General features: G+C 42.5%; 1 protein-coding gene across 1 annotated transcript in view; it reads right to left on the reverse strand.

Moving 5' to 3' along the window:
• Positions 1-20931, reverse strand: part of FER1L6 (fer-1 like family member 6) — a 777028-nt gene that overhangs the window by 203756 nt on the left and 552341 nt on the right. Inside the window, exons 24-26 of the mRNA XM_078686795.1 lie at positions 20586-20747; positions 18413-18602; positions 11645-11928 (exon numbers count right to left, since the gene is read on the reverse strand). Coding sequence (XP_078542921.1) covers positions 11645-11928; positions 18413-18602; positions 20586-20747 — 636 coding nt within the window. The remainder of the gene's footprint in view (positions 1-11644; positions 11929-18412; positions 18603-20585; positions 20748-20931) is intronic.

Consider the following 20931-nt stretch of genomic DNA (forward strand, 5'->3'; position numbering starts at 1 on the left):
CACATATCAGCGTTGGCTGGTAAGTGTGTGATCCTGGACTAGATTTTGCGATTGAAGACCAGTATATAATGCTCACCCTGGTGGACTCCTGAAACCAACACTCACTCCCCTGCCCCTCAAGCAGCTCTCCTTTTCAGCAACCCTACTTCAAATAAGCAGTGACGGCTCCTCTGCTAAATTGGAGGAATGTTGTCATGCTGGAAAACTAAAATGAAATTAACCAGAGTTATTATCATTTTTGTTTTCCGTTTCCTGGTGCAGGGCGGGTCTGGACTGTGAGAGCAGGGGCCAGGAGGAGGAGTGATTGCTCCACTCTCAAGTGCCCATAACTGTTTGGCTGGCCCTCTAAAGCCGACCATAACAGCCATGTGTTCCTCGCATGTTCTGCACCCTGGGTGCAGAACATGCCCAGTCCCACATTTCCCATCTGAGCGTTGAACCACGGCACTCAGACCAATCACAACGATGCTTTGCAGCATTATGGTTGGCTAGGAGAGTCAGGAGCCTAGGTACTTTGTGGTTCCCGCTTCCGAGGAGGAGAGGCAAGCAGACTGAGAGGCAGCAGCCGACCAGGTGGCCGACCTGAAGGTAAGTGTTTTTTATTTTTATTATTTCTTATTTTAATTTACAAACATTGTGTTAAATCTGTAAGATACAGCAACACAGGCGTATTGTCTATTGCTTAGAGATGTCAGGAGACAATGAGCCTGTATTCGTGTTTCACAGCTCATTATTAAGAGGGCATTGTCAGGATCAGATTGTGTTGGGCTCTAGGGTCCCTGAGGAGCCCGAGCTGACCCAGAGCCAGGCATCTGGCTTGAGCTAGGCTCACACTTTTATGGGCTCACTCTACTGACATGAGTGGGTTAATGTGGCTCTTGATAGCTCACATGACTCCCATGTCGATGCTATACGCCCTACTTCTCAAAGAAATTCCTAAATCTACTTCTATATGACTACCCTCGCCTTCAGAGGAGATGCACACATTTTTGAACTTCTCAAAAAGTCCAAGAGAGCTCCTGGGCCAGAACTTCCAAGGTGTGCTCAGATACAAACTCATTTAAAAATACTAACCTTTTTTTCTTCAATAGGGAAAATATTTTTCCTCATGGAGAAATCCACCGATTTTGGGGTAGTACTAACACTCAGTCCTCGCAATGGGGAGGCATTTACTCTTTTCACCGGTAGGAGTAAATATATGTTCATTTTCAGGATTCGAACTGGCCATAACTTAGTTTGCAAATGTCCGTTTGTGCATGTTCATCAATTGTGCATATTATTTAGGCCTTGAAACTCCCACTTCCCTCCCTTGTGAGCAAACGTACTCCCACGTAATATCATTTCATAGTCAAGTATGATTGCATGTTAATTAACACATATATGAGTATAAATGCATCTTTTGATTGACTAACTAAAACATCTCTGCAGCGCACACTACCTGGTTGGGTCACTTGGTGTGTTGTGAATTACACAAAACTGCATCTGCATTTATGAATCAGGGTATTTGTACACCTAAATCGAACACAGGTGCACACATGGCTTTGTGAATCAGGCCCTTAAGCTCTGGGACACTAAAATGGGCAAAGGAACAGGTTGGTAAAAAGGAGTCACAAGGTGAGCAGTTGGTACATCTCTCCAAAACAGTGATTTAGTGCAGAGGTGCAGTCATATTTACCCCTTTATTATCCAAGAAAATAGAGAGGCTTTCATTACTGAAAACTTGATTGCATGAATGAATGATGGGTGAACAAATAAATCAACAAATTAATCAGAAAGTTAATTAATTAAATGGCAGTGATTTACTATGGTAAATTGTCAAACAAGGGAAGCTTGCTATCCTGCTCTAAATGACCACCACTGTCCCTTCACTGTCTTTGGAGCATCCTCCGGAGAGAAGCAACCACTCCTTAGAAGTATTCTTGTGTCATCTGTTGGGAACAGCAGTGATGCTCCACCATCATTGTTAGACTACAGGAACAGTCTTTCAGTGATGGCTCCAAGAGAACCCCGAAGTCAAGGACAAAAACCTCAAACTGCCTCATTTTGGACAACTTGCCCTATCCATTCATTAACAGTGACCTACCAATCAGACATGGAGAAGAACTGTCTTGCTTCAGGCAGAGTTAAGGACTGCTGGTTTTGATGGAAAGCTGATGGCATGAGGGTGATATCAGTCGAATAACAGCTCTACCTAGGTATATTCATATGAATCAATGTTTAGGACTGAAATAACAGTTGTAAACTTTGGAAAATTTCACAGACTTCGAAGGTGGGGTGGCAACCCACTCGCAAATGGGAAAAGACCTATTGGGAAGTAAGCAGGGGTCCGTGGGACCACTGCCAACTCTCAAGCAAACAAAAAGTACAACTTGTCTTTTCATACGCAGCCCTATTTCTGCAGGAAATCGGCGTTAAAAAAAAGTTTACTTTATTGAAAGACAATCGTAGGCACAGTGATCTGTTAAGCACATCAGGCCACCATCACAACCTATCTCATAAGTATTAACGAGGCAGGTTGTATTGTTAACTACTCCAACTAACTTCTAACTTTTCCGAACTGACCTAGTTATACATAGGTCGGTTTGGAAATAATTTGCTGGGGCCATACTACAGGTCAGGGTGCACTGTCCCAGTATGTGCCGTGGTGCACTTTTAAGTAGGTGTTCGGGGAACAAACAGGGGCACTGCAGCCGATTACTAATAATTTTCTTCTTCCAGGGCAGCTGCAAGCTTGCCCTGCAGTGGGGGAAGCCCAAAGTTTGTAAGGTGGAGCTGCTGTTTGAAGCAGACGCTTCGCCTTTCACAGTGAAAGCACCCCAGGGCCTGCACTTTTTAAGGGCCATAAATATGGGGCCAAAAGAAGCGATCACATCACGCCGATGTTATCCACCCTCCGCTGGCTTCCCTTCGAGGCTAGAGCTATCTACAAGACTGCCTGCATTACCCACAAAGCCTTGCACTCCTCATCTCCCAGCTACCTGGCGAATAAACTGAAACTCTCTGGTGGCTCTAGACGTTCACGCAATGCGGAGAATCTACTGCTTGAACCTCCCACTTTCAAGAAGGAAAGAACAATGGCCCAATCCTTTTCAGGCAACGCAGTGAGAATCTGGAACTCCTTTCCACCTCAGCTCCGGACCACCGCCTCCTCCCAGGCCTTCAAAAGGGACCTCAAAGTTCTCCTCCTCCAGAGACACCTCCAAAAGTAACTCGCGTCCTCTTGCTATTTGTGAGGAAGACTTCCCACTACTGATAATTTCTACTTTCCATGACCATGGAAGTGCCTTCCCAGTGTATGCCTGTGATTGGTGGGTCTGCCTTTTTGCAGTATTTTCCATGTACTGGTGTTCGGTGCCCTTTTGTAACATGCACACACCACTCTGCCCTTGCAACACACGGCTGCTACCTCTCACATGTCTTTACCTTTGATACTTGCACAAGTGCCACCTTGCCCACGTAACGCTTGTTCCTGAGCCTGAGTGTCTAGCACCTATTGCAGGACTATACCTCTAACTATACTCTGTTTTCTCTTATAACTGCACACTTGTCACTTTCATTTCCTCTTATGCACTTTTGACTACCTCATGTATTTTGGTTGCTCACAATTTTTACTCAAGTATTTTGTTTGCTCACGATTGTCACTATTACCTTTACTACCTCATGTATTTTGGTTGCTCACAATCTTTACTCAAGTATTTTGTTTGCTCACGATTGTCACTATTACCTTTACTACCTCATGTATTTTTGGTTGCTCACAGTTTTTTACTACCTCATGTATTTTGTTTGCTCACAATTGTCACTATTACCTTATGTAAGTAACCTATGTTTTTGCAATCTGTTCTTTTGTAATGTTTCTCATTATGTTTAATTTCTGTTCCTAATTGTGAAGCGCTCTGACGCCTTCGGGTAAAGTCCGCGCTATATAAAAATGCATAAATAAATAAATAAAAATTTAAGGGGAGCTTAGTTGGTTAAGGATAGCAGGGCTATCTCTCCCTTCGTCGAAAGGCTATGTTGTAAAGCCTGTTCGAAACAGGGGGAATTGCACTTAACCCTTACATTATAGACTGATCAGCCTCCAGGATATTTAGAGAAGGTGTTTAACATATTATTGACCCATCTGGATAAAAGGACACCGGAAAATAAAATCATCCCTATTGAGCAGGGTGGGTTTCGAGAAAGTCATCACACTGGAATGTGAAATGTAGTCTACTTTGCTCATGTAAGTAAAGTACATAGCAGATACAACGGATCAGCTGAAGATGTGTTAAAATTGTTATTGGATGTTGCAGGATTTCCCCAGAAAGAACTTTCTTCGCAAAGCCCTCCTGCAGTGATGTGCACCACATTTCTTATCTCTCCGCTTCATGCGGCACATTAAAGGATGATGCCTGCGGCTTGCTTTCAACAGGAGTCATGTCTAAGAGTTTTTCTTTACACGGGAGTCGTGTCTAAGAGGTTTTACTGTGCTAGCATCCCCCAGGGTGCAGAGCACATCAGCGGATTCTGTTGGAACAGAATGTAAAGGCTTGCAATGTCTATAATCCAAAAATGCTGGCAGGTATGTGTATAATCGTGCAGTGAAATGCAGATGATGTAGCATTGAGGCCTCGATGTCTCAGTGAGAAACATTCGCATCACGGCCTGCTTGCAGAGTTCATGAGGCTAAATAGGCCACATCAAGTGTGGCTGGCTCGAAGGAAGCCGCTATTGCCCATCGCCGGTAAATAGGCCACAATACCAAAGAAGTGTCAGTGTTGGGGGGCCAATAATGGAGGGAAAGCATGTTTGTTGTAGGGTGAATATGTTACTTTAATATTTTTTCTCTACCGTCTGAAAAGCCACGGTGGCCTTCTCTGAACAGAGGGGAGCATCTTCAGACTTGTGGCTTTGGAGCAAGGTGTAAGCAACAGTGAAAATCTGAAGGCACCGACACAGGCAAGAAAAGCTACAAAATGGCGGCCACCAGCATATGATTTGGCATACGACTAGACAGTCGCGGTCCATGCAGGTAACAGCGAGGGGCGGTGAGGCCAGGTAAGGGGGGATTTCGAGGGATGATGCCAAGGGAAAATTAAATAAATAACACATTTTCCCTCTGCATCGTCCCTCAAAATACCCCCTTACCTGGCCCCACCGCTGTCACCTGCACGGATCGCGGCTGCGACTAGGAGATCTAAAACTGATCTCTAAGGGATGCATCTATTCGAGAGTATTAGCGTGTCCACGTGGGAAACATTTACAAACCAGGAATTGTTTTCAAAACCAGTCATCCTGAAAATCTGGAATGCATCAGTATCTCTTGGGCATACGTTGGTCACGGCTGGCAAGGGAGTAAGTGAACTAATATTTAGTTAATGCAGACATATGAGTGAATGTCTCAGCTCGCATGTATATGGAAACGCACATGCTTGACCTGTTTATTCATAGTAAAGTGCACATCACAAGGACAAAACCAATGTGTTGTAGATGTCTAAAAATGACCATGCAACATATTTTCTATGCTTTCACAGGAACGCATAGAAATCGCTGCTGAGCTAGCGGTGAATTCTAAATAGGGCAGTCCTTCATCCGTGAGGGTGGTGGATCTAATGACCTACGCAAACTTTAATGACAGAGATAACACCATCACACTATACATCAGGACCACAGTAAAGTATTGTTATGCATACAAGAGCACTCTACGTTAAAAACAGCAAAACAATCACAAAAAGCAAACCAGACATAATACTCAACATACCAAACATGCCACAAAATAATATTCAATAAAAACTAATTAACAGCACTCTTAACGTAAATCCAACTTAGCCTAAACATACCAGAAGTTGGCCAACAAATGATCAAACTCAGGGCAACTAATTGGCTACATATGGGCAGCAGCCTTTCCTACCAACTGTGGAGATGTCTATGCGAATTGATATAACTCCTCAGTTTCATCGATAAGGCCACAACCATACACTCACAACCTAATGAACATGACATCAACATTAAACAAATGGACGCAAGTACACAACTAAAAGCAAATCCTCACAAGCTGAATCAAACTCCAGTCAGTCATGGAATCCTCAAAACCGAGGGGCAGGTTGATCAAGATTTGGCGCAACTCAATGCAGCAAGACAACTTACTCCGTTGCGTACAATGGAGAGAGCAGGAATGTGGCTTAATTACTAACCTATGGGTCCTTCCTGCTGTTTCTCTGCACTCGTGGCGGCCAAGCGCCAACGCAGACACTCTTGCGCCAAGGTGCAAGGGTGCCTGCGTTACAGCCAGGATTGTATCTGTGCAGCAAGGGACACCTTCCAGCATGAAAGGCAATCCCCAGAGGCTTTCACCGCTTTCTACTTGTGCTGCTCAATGCAGCACACGTACAAAGAGGAAATATTGAGGAAAAACACACATGTTTCTCCTCGTTACAGCGCGCTTGGGAAGGCGTAGCATTTTGCCACATTCTCAGGTTTACTAATCTTAGCCAATCATGGAAACACCCACACTCCCATGGAATACCTTCCCAATGCAGAGTAAGGCAAGCAGAGACTTGCGCCGCCTTGCGTTACTCTATATTTACTACGCCATGCAGAGCCACTCAAGGTGGCTGTCTGTGGCACAGTATATCCGACTTAAGGGCTTGCATTGCCTAGTGCTACCTTGCATGATGCAAGGGCAATGCAAGCCCTTGCTCAATCTGGTCACGGTATTGGAAGCACCCATACTGCCAAGGCCATGCCAATGGCAGAATGTGCAGTAAATATGTTACTCAAACATAAAATAACATGATAATGTCGGTCTATATTTTCAAAACATGTCTTTCACGGTTGCATTTTGGAGGGTTTGTTCAGGTACTAAAACTCGTTGACTGGCGAAGGCTGTTACTGGGATATGTTTGGTGACATTGCCCAATCAAGGGGTTTCCTCAGGCCCATCTAGTGCAGTCAGGGAACTTGAAGTTCATACCCCTGAGCTACTCTTATGACAAGGGTATCTCAGAATGTTTCTTTCTGTACCAGCAGATCAAAGACCAGGGGATTGTAAGGGTACTTCCTCAATTAGATGAGTTCCTAATGGATGCCCCTCTGGAAGCTGGAGAGGGATGCACAGCTTGTGCCCCCTCTTAGAACTAGACATGAACATTGTATCTGGAGAAAGTCTCTAACAGTTAAATTCACTATTAAACCTGATATTATTTAAAGAACCAATTTTATTGTCTACATATTTTGTATTGCTGGCCTTACACAGTCAACTGCCATTCGATTATAGTTGGGGTGCAAGGCGACAAGGATGGTTTCAGTAACACTTACACTTCCATACAAACAACCAAGACTGACCTGTGTCTGCCCATCTGGGTAGGTTTATTATTATGTAGAATGAAAGAACACTTTGCATGAGTTTGTACAGAAATGGTATTGTAGCCCTAATCCATACAAAAAGCAATTAAGCACCACACCAGCAGGGGTTTCTTTATGATGGCTGGGGTGCGTCGTCCCTCCCACCCACTGCCAGACAGGCTGAAACAGGTTAACAGCATGAGAACTGCATCTTGATTCCTTAGAGAAGTTACCTCTTCCACTCCTGCCGTCGTAGCCAGAGATTGCTAAGGACAATGAGGTTGCAGCCCTGGTAAATGCATTTATTTTATTTTTAATTTAATTTGAATAAAAAACAATTATAATGCGCGACATATGCCCGAAGGCATATTGGTGCTATGTAACTGCAAACGGATTCCCTACACTTGACCAATCAAGAATTAAAGAGGGAAAGTAAAAAGCCAAGTTTTCAACTGTTTCCTAAAAGTCATCAAATTAGATTGGCCTCGGCTGTTCTGGAATTGAATCCTTGGTACTACTGCTTTGTTTGTTACCGCAGACAGCAGGTTCCTCTTAGGTAATTACCAGACAAATCTTTTCTTGAAATATTCGGGGGCAGTCAGATAGAGAGCTTTGTGGGCCGTACAAAGTGTTTTAAAAGCCAGTGGATGTCTACCAATGCTGCCAATACAGAATCACGCTTCTTGGTGCTACAAAGCAGCTGAGCTGCTGCATTCTGAATCCTCTGCAGCTATTTTAACAGCCCTTGATGCATGCCCAAATAAAGAGCATTGCAGTAATCAAGTCTCAAAAAGATCAGAGTGACGCTAACTGTCTTCCTGAGATCGAGTCGTATGACGGGTAGACTCTTCTTTTACGTTCTTAGCACAAAGAAGCATGATGACGTAGCTGGTTAATCTAATCCAAAATAGTACGTTTGGGATCAAACATGGTTCCCAAAAGTCTTACCTTTGGGACAGGAGCAGGCAGATCACCCAGATCTTGAGGCCACCAAGTATTGTCCCAAAAAGATAAATCACTACCAAAGATGAGCACCTCTATCTTGTTAGAATTCAACTTGAGATAATGTCTGCTCGTCCAGTTCACTAGGGCTCTCATACACTTGGTAAATCGCTCACCCACTTCCTCTATGTCATTGGTAATGGATACCACTATTTGGGTGTCATACGCATAAGATATGGTGGAGAAGCCAAAGGTTCTTACCAATTTAACCAGTGGAGCCACATACAGGTTGAATAGTGTGGGGCTCAGTGATGACCCCTGTGGGACGCCACACGGCAAGATGAATGATTTAGAAATAAAGTCTCCCATAGCAACAGATTGTTCCCGCTCATCTAGGAAGGAGCAGAGCAGTTCAAAGGCTGACCCTCCTATACCTACTTCTGCCAATTGCTGTTTTAAAACTGGATAACTGACCGTGTCATAGGCTGCAATTAGATCTAAAAGTACCACTGCAGCTTTCCCACCTTTATCCATTATATCTCAAAGCAACTCTTGGCTACCAACAAAGCCAATTCTGTACAATGGGCTTTTCTAAATCCAAACTGGGCTTTGTCCAAAATCTAATTGTGATTCTGAGATTGAAATATTTAGCTGTCTCTCTAAAATGTTAGCTGTGAAGGGGAGCTGTGAGATTGGGCGATCGTTCTTTTTTTCATTTGGATTTAAAGAAGGTTTTTTATTAATAGTAGGATCGATGCTTCTTTCTAATTCTTAGGAAAATTTTGCAGGTCCTAATAAAGCAGCCAAAGGTGCAGCAACACGTACCGCAATGTTATTGTAATGCATGCACATTTTTTTATTTAGCATTCTTGTTTCATGTATATGTGTTTTGGGATTCGGTGGGGCACTTCGCTTGCCTCACCACTTTTATATGTTACCAGCCGCCCCTGTACCACACTACATTTGTTAGCGGGAGCTCACTCTCAAACCCTGTATAGATGGCATTCACAGTGTTAAATTTCAAGAGAGAGTGGATTGGGGAAGACCTGAAGACACTGCTGTTGAAACATGGCAAACGTTATGAGTTCTTTTCGAAGACAGTTCTACATCAGAGGTTATCCGGACTCCAGTTCACTGCTCATAAGTACGCCTGCCCTCTTATTCTAAACCAGAGACTAACTCAATGAAATGAGATCAAAGACTTCCTCACTTGTTAGACCATCGTACATTAGCACAGAAATTGCACCATTGCACTCTGAAAATTTACTTTTTCTATGCACTCTTTTGCCTTCAAACGTTTAATATGTATATCCATGGTTCCCCTTATTTCATCCTGATTATTTTGGTGCTTTTCAACTTATTTCATGTTTCTCTATTTTTCTAAGCTGGGTTTGTAATTTTATTGTGTTGTTTTCTTGATTTTACATGTGTTGGTGCTGCTTGAATTTAACACCCTTTTCTGTATGGAGGTGCCTGCTCCATTGTGTTACAGTTGCCAGGGGCTGAGCAGAGATTCTCTAAGCACCATGTTTTCGTCTAACTAGGGAGTGTTAATTACGTTGGTGAAGGTACTCCCTTAACAAATTATGAACCTACTTTCTAACACCAGGGTTTTTTACTTTCTTTATCTCCTGAAGGTAAAATCTGGTGTAAATGGGCAGCAAATTATGTACATACGCTGTTTGCACACCTTGGAGAAGTAAATAAATAGCATGTGCTATAAACATGTTATCTCCATTCCAAGGTGTGCACAGAGAAAGGCGGTGCAAAATCGTGAACCTCGTAAATACTTAAATGCAAGAAATCAGTCTAACAGGGGTGCTGTTTGCACATTAAAGACAACCCAATCTGAAATCCTGTTAGTATCCACAGTCTTATGTTTTGTTGATGGGTCTCATCCAAAATCAAGTGTCATTTAGAGCACCTGCGGTGAGCTGCATAAGTATGGTTAGCAGTCAGAGTGATGTTCCACTGCGATCATTTTCACCTCCAATTAATCAATAATCCCACTGAAGTAGGGAACAATTTTACTTAGCACCAGGATACCCTCTCAGGGGATGTATGACGTTACCACGCATACTTTTAGCACGCATACCTTTACAACGCAATTTTTACAACGCAGGATCCATTACAACGAAGTACCATTACAACACATTTTTTTACAGCGCAAATACCTTTACAACGCATACCATTACAACGTAAGTAAAGGTAAGTATATAATATTTTTTAAAATGTAAGTTATTAAATGTAATATAATTTAATTTTATTTAATTTTAATTTAATTTAATTTAATTTTTTTTTTAAACCCAAACCTAGCCCTGAACCCTAAAAATACCCCTTTACCCAAAAACCCAAACCTAGCCCTGAACCCTAAAAATACCCCTTTACCCAAAAACCCAAACCTAGCCCTGAACCCTAAAAATACCCCTGTACCCAAAAACCCAAACCTAGCCCTGAACCCTAAAAATACCCCTTTACCCAAAAACCCAAACCTACCTCTGAACCCTAAAAATACCCCTTTACCCAAAAAATCCAAACCTACCCCTGAACCCTAAAAATACCCTTTTACCCAAAAACCCAAACCTAGCCCTGAACCCTAAAAATACCCCTTCACCCAAAAACCCAAACCTAGCCCTGAACCCTAAAAATACCCTTTTACATAAAAACCCAAACCTAGCCCTGAACCCTAAAAATACCCCTTTACCCAAAAACCCAAACCTACCCCTGAACCCTAAAAATACCCCTTTACCCAAAAACCCAAACCTAGCCCTGAACCCTAAAAATACCCCTTTACCCAAAAACCCAAACCTAGCCCTGAACCCTAAAAATACCCCTTTACCCAAAAACCCAAACCTATAACATTTTTACTATAATTATATACTTACCTATACTTACGTTGTAATGGTATGCGTTGTAAAGGTATTTGCGTTGTAAAAAAATGCGTTGTAATGGTACTTCGTTGTAATGGATCCTGCGTTGTAAAAGTTGCGTTGTAAAAGTAGTCCGTTGTAAAAGTTGCGTTGTAACGGTTGTTTACCCCTCTCAGGTAATGGTGGGCTGAACAAATCTGCATAACTTAACAACCATACTTACATAATAAATATATATTGTGCATGAGTAAATTAATTTACTGCTAATTGCTCAGTTTGCAGTTTTATAGAGTGATGCATAAGCACAGTAATACATATCTTCACAACCATTATTAATAAGGAGAGGAACATTAGATATAGTTCACGTTCCTATGCTGCTATGTAAGGTAAAAAAGAAGAGTCTTAAAATGTTTAGGAAACACCGAACTTATTGAACATTGCATCTCCACCGGCCAAAGGTGGCTATATCTGCTTCTATTCACACTGAAAGGTCTATAGAAATAGCAAACCTTTTGATCTGCTTCCTTTCCAGTTCCTGGAGTTGTGGTTGACGTTGCAGACTTAGCAGCCTTCCCTGGAACAGGGTCGGGCACTGGAACTGGTGAAGAGGATTGGGTTGGAGTTGGCGATGATGTACGAGTTGGGGCTGGAGATGAAGCTTGCGTTGTTGGAGTTGGTGACGGAGCACGTGTCCGATCTTGTGCCAGAGCCGTCTCCACGTCAACGTAGATATGGTCAGGTGCAGGTTCTTGGTATACCGGGGTCTCAAATGAAATCAGTGGCTCAGATGAGTCTGAAATCACAACCACAAATGTCAAAGTAATTGTTGACTTTCAGGGAGCCACATGCAAATATTGTACCTAAGTATCATTTTGCTTGATTTAAAAATTCTGCACTTGAGTAGCATTTTTCTCACATTATGACAGCACTTCAATTCTGAAATAGCTGATTGTTTGTTGTATAAATCAGGTAGAAAGGAGCAAAGCAGGAAATGCAAAAAGCCTAGATTGGTTTTAGTACATTAATTCGCTGATGATGCCCTATGTTGCTTATTTTTCTAACTTTCTGGGTTGTGCAAAATGCTTGATCGGAGGGCTTCTACTGATAGCTGTGGAGCACATTCTTGGTAACCTTATGGATTGTTTCACTGTAATAGGCCAATGACTGTGCTGGTGTCCAGTTGATATGGGAATTTTCCAAGAATGTGGAGTATATAACGTCTGTGATTGTTTAGAACTAATCAACCATTCCACACCACCTAAAATAAGTCAGGAATCTCATTACTTTTTAAAAGCTCGGGGTCAATATTATTCTAAAGTTGGTTTGGTTCCATAATTTGTTTCGTACGCCAACCATTTCCCACTAATGATGCAAGTCACAAGTATATCAAACAGAACTATGCGGAGTATTACAGGAAACTTTCAATGACAAGTACAAGTATATCCAAATATGTACCTCAAGAGATATACACAGTGGCACACAAACAGAAAGTGAAAGCATGCTTTGTGCGTTCAAGACCGTTAAAACAATTATATTAACAACCATCAAAAAAGTTATGGCTGTTTTTAAACATCGTAAACAACACTGATCCGTTTGTTGTTGCCAACTCTGCTATAATTAGCTAATCATATTTCACATTGCAGCTTCGGTCTTATTAAACTATTAAGGTATGTTTGCAAGATAAAAGAATTTAGTTCTGTGATTATGTTAGTTCACAACTAAGAGCTGTGCCAACTTTCCATTGCTGCTATTTGAATGACCGGTTACAAATAATATCTCTAGGATCGCTCCCTACCCTGCCCCCTAAGGTTAAGACCATTCTAGACGAAAATCTATCTATGAAGCCTCAGGGGACTAAGGTTACCTCCACCTGTTTTGCTGTGCTTAAAAGGGTGAGAAAGATCATCTGGATGATCCTCCAGCCAGCCAAAAGGACAGTGATTCAAGCCCTAATCTTATCTATATTGGACTATGGTAACATCTTGTATTTGTGAATAGATCAGGTGACCATTTGGCGTCCACAAATGGTCTAGACCATTCAGCTGCTAGACTGATGTTCTGGCTCACAAAGCACGCTTCAGTCTTGAGCTTCATTGGCTACAGGCACTAAAACTATTCAATTTAAGGCTCTATGCTATATGTCTAAGGCCAAAGCTAGGATAAGTCCACACTATATCCAGGACTTGGTGATATCCTATATCCCTGCACGCACTTTGAGATCTTCAAACCTGGCCTTTTGCACTGTGCCTCGGTTTCACTTGGCCCGGAGGGGACAGTGTTCTTTTGCAATATTGAGTCCAAGACTGCAGAACTCCCTTCCTGTATCCCTAGGAAGCTTCACATAACTGCTAGCTTTCCACAAAGGTTTGAAGACTTGGCTGTATTAAGCTGGTAATCCGGTCTCTCTTTCTATGCCTAGCCCCGGGAAACCCTTTTTAGGTAGTTGTTCACTGTTTACGACTATAAATAATACCAATAATAATAATAATACAAATGGTTTCTTAAAGGTACACTTTGCTGGCATGTAACATTTTTAAATCTACTAAATTGATAGCAAGAAAATGTATTCCAGCTGTTTACAACTCGGATTCCAGGACATCTATAGGATCAGAGCACTCATGAAAGGCATTGGCATGTTGATGCCACGTGACCTCTAGCTATACTCTAGGCTCCATGCACAGTATATCTGTGAGGAAATAACACTTTCTTTGTCTTTTCAGGATGGCACAGGTGTGCAGCGGGGACTGTGAGGTGTAGTGCGAGACTTCAATGTGAGCTAAATCCTCCATGAAAAAAATATACTTGTCACTTGACGGAGAAACTGCAAATAACTACAACCCTCTCATCTTAGTGGATGTAGGTGCAGAGGTCCTAAGTGGACTAGAGTGGTTCTGGTGTAATGGGCTGTGTAGACTGCTAAGAAGGTTTGTTGGAATAAAAGTGTTTTAGCTGTGCTGTTTATGCATTGTACCTCTTACGTTAGCATTTGCTGCACCATTTAAAGTTTAGCTGCCATTTTGAGCCATGATCGAAACTAATTTCTCTCTGCCCCTGCTGAAAGCAGCTGCAATAGTATTCGCTTTCCCAAAGTTGAGCTTTGCTGTACTAATGAATACACTGTTCGTATTAGTGCATACCTTTCCCACAAGATAGGCCTGCTCCCACCTTTAGAGCAGCGTGCACAGGCAGAATGACCTTGGCGTTAAGACAGAGTGTGCCAGGTCTCAGGTTCAAAACTCATTCTTCTGTACTTTCTTTGTCTAGCTGCCTCCAACTAATGATCTAAAGGGTTCTTCTTCTTTTGTAAAAGTTGTTGTAGATTTTTCTTACGTTGATAGGCAAAGATAGGGAACTGTTCGAATATGCCTTTAAAATCCTTTTCTGCCTGTAACAGAGGCCAATATTTTCGGCTGGTTTGTTTGATTTTGAAACTCCTAGTTGAGTACTTCACTTTGGCGCATTCTGTTCTAGGACCATTAAGTGTATCCTTTTTTTGTTTACAGAGAGAACCCCCTGAGGAAGGGATGGTCCAGAAATGCATCGGGGATTTTATTGATATTCCTGTGAATTAAACAAATGTTCAATACTTCATTGTAATGAAGAATGAAAATGTACAATTTATACAAATGAATGGACATTTCACTATTGGAATATGATGTTGAATAAACCCTAGTGAAATATAACTAACGGAGAGTTAACTTTCTAAAGCGATTCTTTTCGCACAGGAGTGCTTACATGAGTTTGCCCTTCCAGTGGTGAAGGACTCATTCTCTCATTTAATTATTACATCTCATGATCAGGAGGTGATACTCTATAGAACCCACGCACTGGAAACGTGGATTTAATAGTTAACCATTGTTACGAAAGGAGTGTGACTGTCATCCTATTTCTTCTGTTCTATAAAATGAAGGAGAAATATCTGACGACCTGTGAATATTATATGGCTAAATGCTATACTGTAAATGTATTTTTACTAAACAATTTTGGTTCAAATTTGAATTCCTACTGAGCTCCTCTTGCAATGGACCTAAATGTGACATTTTGTTGTCTATGATGAAATGGTTGTAAAGCATTTTGTTTTTTAAGAAACGCAACAATCTAAAAAAAGCAAATCGGAGTTGGCATTGAAGTGAACTAACATCAGTAACACAAAAAATGTACCCAGTCACCATAAGTGCCCCAGGCTACACCTGGTTAAGTGAGTGTCTTACATATAAAAAACATTGTTGTTGGTCTTGACTCAATAGAAACTGGGGTCGCATCTGTCATGAGTTCCCCAAGCGAGTGTGTTCATATTCAGGACAGTCAGGAGGAAGTAGAATCATTACTTCTTGTTATGTTTCAATAGATAAAACCATCACTGCAAAGATTAACAGTGTGAGTCAAGGGGTGATGGAGTTGTGGTCTGTGGGAAGGTCCCCCGGGTGCAGGGGGTTATTACTATTTCAACTCCTGTGTATGGATTACATACATTGCACACTCGTAAGCCTGGTTTGGCCTAAGCAAATCTAGTGGTTGAGACTTTAGAGTCTATCCCAAGTATTACACCCATGAACCTGTGTTGGTTTAATGTGATACCCAAAGTGTAACAGGTATGACGTGGGTCCCATGACTGCTGTGCCAAGGGGTCCAACTTGCACTTACTAAAGAGGCCGAACTAGGCTGAAACCAGTCAGGGATTGCTGGTGCTCCCATTCAGTAGGGACGTGCTCCGGCAGTTGGGGCTCCACAGTTATCTCTACGCCTAGGCGGAGTTCACAAAGTTCCACCACATGCAACTCCGCGAAGTGACAAAAAAACTCTGCTAAGCTACGCTGAGTTCAGCGAGCAGTGGAGAGCATCACCTTGCGCCGTTTTAGCATCAGGTGTTTGTCCCACACTGTAAAATCAGCGCAAATGGCATCACGCTCGGGGCAAGAGGGCGCTGCTTCTTTCTGCCACTCAAGTACATTTTCTACTCGAGCAGCAGCTTCCTCAATACGAATTGATGTTTTCTCAACACGAGCGGTATCGACCATCCGCGACCGCCTATGTTGAGAATTCTCGCTCGGAAGGGGTCTTGTGTTGGATTTTCCTGGCTCGTGCTGGCCAGCTTTCTGTTGGCGAGCGAGAACGAGGCCAAAACTCCGCTTTGCGGAGTACCAAAAATATGCAAACCCAGCGAACGGAGCGGAGTTCACTGTCCAGGCATTCTACCCCTTACCTTTTGCTGTTTCAATGTGACACTCGCCATAGATTGCGTCCTTGCAACTGCAATTTTGCACTGGAATTACTACATTATATAGACTGCATACGTGCTGATGAAATTATAATCAGACATTTTGAAATGTAAGGCGATGTAAATGTTAGTGCAAAATCACAATAGCAGCAGTTCGATCTATGAATGTTGGATCTACTGGTGTAAAATTATACTGACAGTGGTGATATCAGTCTGTCCCAGCTGCAAAGGAGCAAGCTGTTGGTGCTCAGTTAGTAACTATTTGTCATAAAGCGAAAGAGGGACTAAAGATTAAATAGTAGGATAGTAGGATCGTTAAAATGCACATACAAACTGGTATTTGTATTAAAAGTGGAGTACGATTAGTTGATACCAGGACTGGGCAAACATAACTTTTGCTGATTTTGACTTAGCTAACATTTTTATAGTAGGGATTAATACATTTGTAAAAAAAATTAAAATTGAAATAAAACTCTTTTTCATGTCTGATTAACCGAAGATTAAATGAAAAAATCTATGAATTTAGATTAAACATTGTAAGAGTGCATGCATGCGCCGCCATTCAGTGTATTTCTTGTCATTTAACACAATCAGGACTATGTTTTGAGGTGCACGTTTCTTTGGAGTGCGCAGCAAATCTCTTGAAATATTTCTGCTTGGGACACGTTCAGTGGCTCACACGGTTGTGAAGTGTATAGGGAAGACAGTGACAGGGGTCTTCTGTACACGTTTGGCAGCTATTCTTTTGCTGAGCAGTAGAAACTGGATGAAGGATTGTGTCAAACAGTAATATGCGTTTTATCTCTCCTGGGGTCAGCAACAAATTACTAGATATGTCGCTGTCATGAACAACAGTGTCTCATCTACACGGTGTAGTACGGTAATGGGGATATGCTTCGCTAGATTGAGAACGCTGAGACGACCACCTGCCACTCACACATCCTAATTAGGAACCATGCGGCTTACAAGCATTCGTAGCGGCGTCATTAGACGTAGCAGGAGGTTCAGTTGGTTCCAAGATTCAAGAAAGCAAATTGACGGAAGAGTGTGAGGATTTCAAGTCTGAAAACGCGAAGCAGCATTTTCTTTTATCCACCTCAGGCACCTTCGGCCGGATTCACAAAGCCACAGTTATAAAGGCCAGAAATCTACTCTGAAAGGATTTAGGTTTATGTTTCGAACACGTATTGGACTTTTAAGCAAATCACCAAGTATACCAGATGTGCTGATGGAAATCTGTGGTAATCGCTGGTACGACTGAATATTCTTATGAGTAACATTTACTCCAGAGGTCATTTTACAGATACGGCGCACTGTTACACTGGGTTACGTGGCACACACCTACGTTTTTGCAATGCACCGTATCACAGCAATTGTGTTGTCCCGCGCCTGTACTGGGAACAGAACATTGGTGAAAGGCTGTCTGAAGCACTATCATTGTGATATTTATAAGGCGTGATACAAACCCAAATGGTCGAGTGCTTGCAAAACATAGACCACTTTCCTAAATTGCAAAACATTATTTATGGGAGGACTGTTACACTGGTTACAGGCTTACAGGTGAGAAGGCTCCACCCTGCAGAGAGCTGGGGGCCAATTCACACATGAATTACTGTACTCCTTTACCTACCCCTATTTGCCTCTGCAAATTTGCGCCAAAACATCTAAAATGGGACTATTCAGAGAATATACAAGAAGTACAAATAGAAAGAACTGTGCCCTTTTTGCACTTTTGCTAATAGAGAGTTGGATATTTCGGGGCCAATGGACAAACGCATGTAAGCGATAAATAAAAGAGTACTCTTATAATATTGCTTCCGGTAAATAAAGACTTACGTCAATCAGGCCCATTCCATTGCGAGAGAGGTGTCAAAAAGCTACTTCCCCTAGGAACAGAGTTGTAGCACATGATTCTACATCGTAACACTTTTTTTCCTAATATGGCCTTCTTCAGGATGTAAATAGAAACAATTGTCTGAAATCTACTCAGTGCTGATCGCGCTCACAAGACATTTTGGATACATGATCTGTACTGTATGTTTTAATAGATGGTCCTTACCTTTCACATCCCCCACAGGAGTCCCTTCTTGCCCTTGTTCCGCCGGCGCTGGAAGCGCCTTGGGTTTATATATAAATTGTTTCAGGCAGTTGATAGTGTGAGTCCCAACAAGAGTACTACGACCAAAGGCTCTCCAGTCGACCACGCAGATACTAAGGGGTGGGTGCAGCAGCTCATTTTCTGGTAATTCCTACAGAGGAGTGAAAAATAGATAGTAACAAATTAGAATTAAGCATGGGCGGATTTTGCGGATTGGCAATCCGCGGATCTGCGTATTTGCGGATTTGCGGATTGCGACAATACGCAAAATCCGCGGATCCTAGCGTATTTTTTTTTTGCGTGTTCGCACGGGTTTCTGCAAGTTCGCGAGGGTTTTATTGTACAAAACGCTCGCGAACGTGCAGAAACCCGTGCGAACACAATGTGCCTACTCATGGCCAAACGGACGGGGCTTCCATGCGAGTGCACATGCCTCTTGTGTGTATAAAAGGTCAGAGACCGATCAGAGCAGCAGATCAAGAGACAGAAGCTCCTGGTCACAGGAACAGCTCGAGGATTGCTTGCTGGTGAAAGTCAAGGATGCATAGGCCTCTATCCAGCATCACAGCTGATTTTCGACGGTAGATTTGGGAAGAAGGCACACCTGCCCTGCCTCCACGACGCTCACGAGTGTTTCTGGGCTGATGAATGAGTCACTGAATTTAAGCTCCAACTAGGGCACAGGGGTCACTATTTACAATGGCGCCAGCAAGCTGCCAGCGCTGTTGTAAAATAGTTACAAAGTTAGCTTGCACAGGAAGCACTTAGATAAAATAAAGCAGCACCTGCTTCGTTTTATCTAGTGGTTCCTGTGCAAGCTAACTTTGTAACTATTTTTACAACGGCGCTGGCAGCTTGCTGGCGCCAGTACATGCGTGGGTGGGGGTTCAACTTTTGAACCCGTTACATCCGCGGATTTTTTCGGATTTTTGGGAAAATACGTAAAATACACGGATTGCGTATTCACCAAAAATCCGAAAAATCCGCGGGCGTAACGGATTTGCCGCCCATGCTTAATTACAATGTAGTGTAGAGCCCGGTCTGCACCGTTTTGCATCCTATGTTATCAAAGTGAAGATATTTTTTTTATAACTGACCAAACATGTATGGGCTTCCCTACATGCATTAAAACAGTATTATTAAAAATACCTCAATGATTTAAAAATATTGCATCAGCAAGGAAAGTGTGATATATTTTCTACTGTAGTTGACATTAGATCAGATGTTATATATTAGATGTTTTCCAACATGTCACCATGGGTCACTGCGCCACTGTCAGCATCCATTGTCTATGCTCCTGATGGCCACACCCTGCCACTGTGGGCAGCTAAGGGCTGCCCTAACTACTGGCACATTGTGTCAATGACAGGCACTGAATGGACTCTTTAATATTCAAAAATGACATTGACTGCCAGAAGATGCCCTCCATATTCCAACACCCAAAAACCATAAGTCTTTTGACACGCTTCTTAACAATGCACCGTCTGCCATCAGGCATCTTTGTTACTGCCACACCTGCGCAGTGTCAGCGAGCAGGAATCTTTAGCGTCACACCCTCCCACCAACCGTTGCCCTACTCTGACTGTCAATCAACAAACAACCCTTCTTTGCCAGAAGTGGGTGTAAAGTCAAGTTGTAAACATTGACGTCATTTAGTGGTCGCAGCTGCGACCCTTTGGCTTGCCCTTTGCTACCCCTAGCACAGTCTTTGCGACTTCTGGCCTCACATGGTGGAAAATTCAGTGCCGGAATCAGGGGCAGATGAGCTTCCACTCTCTTTATTTTATAAAAATGTATTACACCGAAAGTGAATAAATTAAATATATTGGCCACTAATAGTGTAATAAAAATAAGCTGGAATATGCTCTTCCACATGGCAGCTGAGATAAGTATAAAATGCTTTTAAATGTATGTTGTGTGCATGCTTGCAGGTGAGAGTGTGTTTATGTGTGAAAGACTGTCTGTGAATTTGTGTGTATGTGTGCGTGAGTGAAAGTATAGGTCAAAGGGCATGTGATGTCACTTCCGCTACCCCCGTCATTTCGGTGAACTGATCTCCATGGTTGTAAAGTATCAGGCGCACAATAAGACCACCACAGATTGGCAAGCAAGGTCAGTGCAGTGAAATACGCACCACTTCAAACCAGTCAGCGAGTACATTGAAGTTGGGGTTTGTTTTGTAGCTCGGAATGACGCAAGACTTCACTCCCTTTCCAGCACACTCTATGTTCACCTGAGGGCGGTCCACTGAGAGAAGCTGCACTTTCTTAAATTCACGAACACCCCAAAATAGAACCTAGAAAGAAAACAAAGTTTAGTAAAAAACATACAAGCTTTCTGCTTTTGGACGCTTGTGGGAAATTGAAATAAAACATTAACAAGCCCCTGTAAAACGTGGCAGTCAATCTGGGCGTCCAATTAGTACTGACAATGAGACACCTATGTTCAAGACTGACTAGAATGTTCAAATATTATGTTTG

This window comes from Lissotriton helveticus, chromosome 4_1 (genome assembly GCF_964261635.1).
Source record: "Lissotriton helveticus chromosome 4_1, aLisHel1.1, whole genome shotgun sequence".
NCBI lineage: Eukaryota > Metazoa > Chordata > Amphibia > Caudata > Salamandridae > Lissotriton > Lissotriton helveticus.